The sequence below is a fragment of the Aplysia californica genome, unplaced genomic scaffold (genome assembly GCF_000002075.1).
Source record: "Aplysia californica isolate F4 #8 unplaced genomic scaffold, AplCal3.0 scaffold00611, whole genome shotgun sequence".
NCBI lineage: Eukaryota > Metazoa > Mollusca > Gastropoda > Aplysiida > Aplysiidae > Aplysia > Aplysia californica.
This window is the reverse complement of record NW_004797881.1, coordinates 361877-367347: the sequence shown is the minus strand read 5'-3', so window position 1 is coordinate 367347 and position 5471 is coordinate 361877. Positions and strand designations below refer to the sequence as shown.

General features: G+C 42.8%; 1 protein-coding gene across 1 annotated transcript in view; it reads right to left on the bottom strand.

Moving 5' to 3' along the window:
- The window catches only part of LOC101847838 (spliceosome RNA helicase DDX39B), a gene marked incomplete in the record, with an annotated part of 19832 nt that extends 14616 nt beyond the window's left edge, over positions 1–5216 (bottom strand). Inside the window, 2 exon segments of the mRNA XM_013087624.2 lie at positions 1019–1233; positions 5112–5216. Of these exon segments, the coding sequence (XP_012943078.1) occupies positions 1019–1220 (202 nt within the window).
- Positions 5217–5471: the final 255 nt, after the last annotated feature.

The following is a 5471-nucleotide window of genomic DNA, read 5'->3' as shown; positions in this document are numbered from 1 at the left end:
GCCGAATAAATCACAATCGCGACCAGCAAAAATGAACTTGCGGGCGTTATCGGATTTGGTTTTCAAATATTTGATAACTTTCTCAAATTCCCGGGGCCTGGCAGTCACCCTGCTGAATCCCGAAGTCGGTGGCTTCATCTCAAAATCGGTGGATCGGTAGTTTGACCCAAAAGTCGGTGATCTACCGATTTTTTCTGTAGGGTTGGCAGGTATGCATATATCACAAGAAAGGACAAAATTCGCAATCCATGAAAAACCACCCAAAAAGAACAGAATGAAGTCACTTTCTGTGCTTTTCTGTGACTTAAAGACAGCAATGAAACCAACCCCAAAACTAGCATACGGCCCGACAAGGAATGTGACAACCAGAATTAAGTACTAGAAAAAAAACCTCTGTAGCCAGGGGGAAGGGCATTCCTACAGTCAGCACTGATTTTTCAACCACGCTTGTTAGCCAGGACAGCAGTCTCATCATTTCAAAGTGGACTCACTGTCTAGATCTGGCCCACTTTTGACATTCCGACATTAAGTCTTGAATAGTCACTTTCCTCATTCCCTGTATTCCTCATCTTACCCATAATTTTAAACAACTTGCAAATTTTACATCAAAAAGTGAAATTTGTTGCCTTTTCAAAGCTATTTTGAGAGATTGTGATTTCATTTGCAAGACTAGATGTGTATATCAATCACTTGCAAGCATAGCAAATGTGCAAATACGCCCATTTTTATTATCCCGAATACGAATTCACAGTGATTGCAGCGAAAAACCTCATACAGAAGAATCTGCCCATGGTACAGCCAAAACTAAAAATTAACACTTTCATGACATGCCAGGTGCATCATAAGGCAACAAAGGGGTGTTTGTATAAAGTAAAAAGCACTTACTATCATACCGAGGAAATATGAACTTTCTGTACAAAAAACAAATCTTTTTTCTCAATCATTGATATAGAATAATCAAACTACAAAACAATAATGTTGCAAACAAACAATTGCAAACAGTAAAATTCCGGGATACCTTCTGAGGGATGCTCAAAGCCACAATCCACAATTGAACGCAGTAGCTCTGGCTTTAACAGAAAATCTCTGAACCCTGAACTGTGGATGGACACGTATGTTCCCTTGACATCCTTCTTTGCTGGCCCGTCACCCCCAGCGGCATCTACAGTTGCTTCATTTTCTTCCTCATCGTAATCAAGGATGACACTGTCTTCAGCCATGGCAACAGATTACCTGAAACAGTAATGAGTAGAAACAGATTATGCAAACAGTTGGGCCAAAGTGTCAGTCATATTGTAAATGAAAGGCAGATAAAAAAGTGCACAGTAAAAAAAAAAAAATTTGAGGATCTCTGTATGTTGCTTTATTTATGGAAGCACTGAATCACGTTTGTTATGAGGGCATGCTGGTAAATGAGTTCAGTTTAAACTCCTGTCCTGCGTCTGTGCCAAGATGCAAGTGTTATCTACTGTAAGACCCAACTTCTTACAGCAGACATTCCCAATGGGCCACCGAGGTCACTCAGCGGCCAGAGTATGTGATGTTAGTTTACAGCGAGCAGTCCAGGAAATGTTTTCGCCATGAATACAGTGGGAGTTTGTTAATCGATGAAAATAACGCACTATCAAACCAGTTCAAACTTTTTCTTTTGTGACCGACGCTCTCTGGCTCCCAAGTGCTTGGGGTGTTCTGATTGAAATGGCATCCTTTTGTCTCTAAATAAAGCAAACCATTTCTTCCCTGGCTTGTTCTCTGGAGGGATTTTTGACACTGGGATTGGCATTAAGTACCGTCTGTACCGCACTTGTTAAGTGCGTCCAAAACCCCTCCTGGCACTCTGTTGTTCCTGCTGTCGAGACTGTCCTTGAATAGTTGCGAACGGATGTGATGCCCTTAATTCTGTTTTGGATGGTTGATTGTGGGAATAAATTTTAATACTGCTTGAAGGCTTCCCTAAAGCTCATTTTTGGGGGGGCCTGAACAGCATCCACCTTAGCCTGGATGACATCCTTAGAGTTGGCATGGCGCTTTGATGGTGCCATAGTGCTGAAGAAAAAACCCCGCTCCAGCATGAAAGTTCAGTGATCAATGCCAATTTGTCCCACTTAAAAACTCAAACATAAGTGTATCAGTACCACCCACTGTCTCTCTCTGTAGACTGAGTGGTTACTTTCAAGAATTAACATTAAAAATTGTCTCATGTAACTTGAACAGAGTAGCTGTAACAATATAAGTTCAAAACTAAAACCATGTGGCAGCTGTCCCATATACAGAGCTGCCACTCAGGAATTTCAAAAAAGGAAATTCATGAGAAGGCGGACGCGCGCTCTCTGAAAGCCGGAGTAAAAGCAGTGAGATCCAGAGGAAATATACACTGGAAAATCTTCCCTATGGTTTTGGAAGGGAAAACTGTCATATTTGTTAACCATAGGCAACTGTATTAAAACGTATTTGGAAAAAAAAAAAAACCAACAAAGGCAGTAAGTAGACTACCAAGCATTTGAGTCAATTTGACACAGTTTGGACTTGGTGACTAAAAATCCAGTGTTTGTGGCAAGCTGGTGTCTTATAAAATGATTTCTTTCACTTTAAACTTGTACATCGATGTAGAGCGCGCGCAGAATTGGATCAAGGAGGCAACACCTTTGCCGCTGTACTGAGCACTCCTGTGCAATTGCGGTCCCGTTTGCACCTAACTTAGGAGTCCCTCTGTAGAGTGTAGATCTAACCTGAATTAAAATTATAGCCTAGGCTATCTAATCTAAATCTAGATCTAGAATTTAGATATCTAAATCAAGATTATATCTAGAGATCAGATTATCTAGATTCACTTCAACAGCCACAATAGCCGTCATGTAAACAAACGGGACCGCAATTGTACAGGAGTGCCGCGGGCCGCGATTTCTTTATCGCACCAAACGCAAAGTGCAGCAAGCGGAGCTCCTTTTATTTTTGCATTCTGCATCAATTTCTCTTGAATTTCCGCCGTTTTCAATGACAACTCGGCGCGCTAACGTCCCGATGCCAGATGCGACCGACACTTTTTTGCTCCACAGTAAACAAAGTGAAACTAACGCTAGGCCTAGAAGAACGGAAGTAGAAAGCTACGGGCGGACATGCGCAGCTGCGTTTTCGACTCTCTCCCGGTTCGGTGTTTTCCGCGTGTAAAATAGTATCGCAATTTGCGACCGAGAGCGGTCCGGCGGAGGAAAGTAGCGGGAAAAGCTGGATGAAGCGGAGTTTCCGCTATTTAGCGGGAAAGTGGCAGCTATGCATATATGATATATAGGAAGCCGTCCCATATATGGGTCCAGCAGTACTGGACCTGTCCCACATTAAAACCAATACCTTTAATGGGCCACCTGTCCCATGTTAGGGATAGGGGATAGCACTAGAATATTGAAAACTGGCCCATCTAGGGCTTCACACCCTGAACTGGAGAGCTGGCCCATCTAGGGTTCCATAGTGAAAGACAGTACCCCTCACATGGGACAGCCAAAATCTCGGGACAGTGGTTGATTGGAGGAAAAAACCCTGGCTGACACTATTTTTAGGTTTCAGGAAGACAATTTGGGCCAGTTGTTGCTATTTTTAAACTTATGTCATTCACAGTACCTTTATGAACTTTCACACAAAAGAAATGAAAGTGGTAAAAATGGCGGCGGCCATTACTCGCCTGCTCGACTGAGAAGAATAAAAAGGTCTCACAAGAAAAGTAAAGTCACAAGAAGGCTGCCACTCTCGCAGATCCAAGAAAAATATGTCTAGATTGGATCTAAACCAAAACTGGGCTGCTGAAAGCTGCGGAATTTTAACGAGACGCGATCAGATCTATACGTTTGATTCGCGGTGAGCTAAGCTAAGATATCAAACCTAACAACAGCAAAACATTAAATTGTGGTAAAATTCTGGGGGGCATGCCCCCCTGAAACCCCCCCTTCCTATTTTTGTTAGGTCAGGGGGAGCCCCCCTGAAACTCCCCTACTCTTGGGGCCAAAACCCGTGAATAACAATTGCAGGGTGGGAACTACCGAAAAAGCGCCCACTAGGTCTAGATTCTAGATTTATTTAAAGGTTAGTAAAATCATTTCTTTATCAAATCATGATGAAAATTATCTTATTGATAACAGAGGGTACAGAGACAAGTGGTCGCGGGTTGGGCCAGCTACTCTAGTTTATTAACTGAAGGAAACTTCTCTAAGAATGTTTCTGATAGGCCTAAGCCCCTAACTTGCCCTAAGCCTTTCACTTCGAACTTGACTCACATTGACTGCTGCACTAGAATATAGATCTAGATCTAGATCTAGATCTCTAGATCTAGATCTAGATCTAGATCTAGCAGACGACTTGACGTTCTTGGAAAAGGATTGACCAAAAGTGGAACTAGACAAGTCACAAGGCATGTAGCTCTAATAAAACATTGCACACGAGCTGCACAAAAGGAAAAATGGGGAACTGGTCCCGCTCAGGGCACGGTCGCGCCAAGGCGCCCAAGGGCAGGTGTCTATAGTCGTCATTTTCATTTAGTCGCATGTGTTGGTTTGCTCTCTGCGGAAATCCCCATCTGCATGTGGGATAGAAAATAAAAATGTTCCGCTTGTGACACTATTCCACTCCATATGATGCCCTTTGAATGAAAAAGTAGGCACGAACTCTAGCTGGCCCAAACAAATTCAAATTGGCAGACTTGGACTTGACCACTGGGCCTGGGCAGACTAACTCAACTAACTGCCTTGCCTTAGTAGACTTTAGAGGCTTAGAAAATCTAGACCTCGATACACACAACGATGACGGACAAATACATTTGTATGACGCCTTGTATGACAGATGGTTGTTACATGCAAGCTAAATTATATTATCATGGAAAGAAAAGAGGCTTAGAATACATGGTGAAAATTATTAAATGGATTTGGTAACAAGGTGTAAAACAACCGGCATCGAGCGTGTCAACGTCAAGCCGGCGTCGAATGGCATCGTCTAAATCGAGTTGCATCGTATTACACATAAACGTAAAATAAAGCATATCTATCAAAATCCTGTTTCTGTTTCATCGCCGCTCAATTTCACCTATACATAAGTCGCCTTTGCTGACATCAACAAGAAATTCTTACCTGAATCAAACTGGGTTTAGCGGTGCTTGAACAAGTCGTCAGACGGACGCTGGACGCGGATCAAAGAGGAAATGACGTAGCAGCCAAGAAGAATCTACACATCAGAATAATGATGCACACTGGGACCGTTGACGCTTCACCAAGCTAATTGCCAAATAGGCCTAGCCTAGGCAGGCCTAGGCCTGGTTTGGGTCGGCCCCATAGAGTTATCTCCTTTTATACTGTGTACATCTATGGGCGGCCCATAGGCCAAGGCTCGAGTTATCTCCTTTTTAAACTAACTAGGCCTTGGGCCTACATAAAGTGTGAAGTGCCCCATACACGCTCAAATTTGTTTGTCAAATATTTTTTATCCCATTT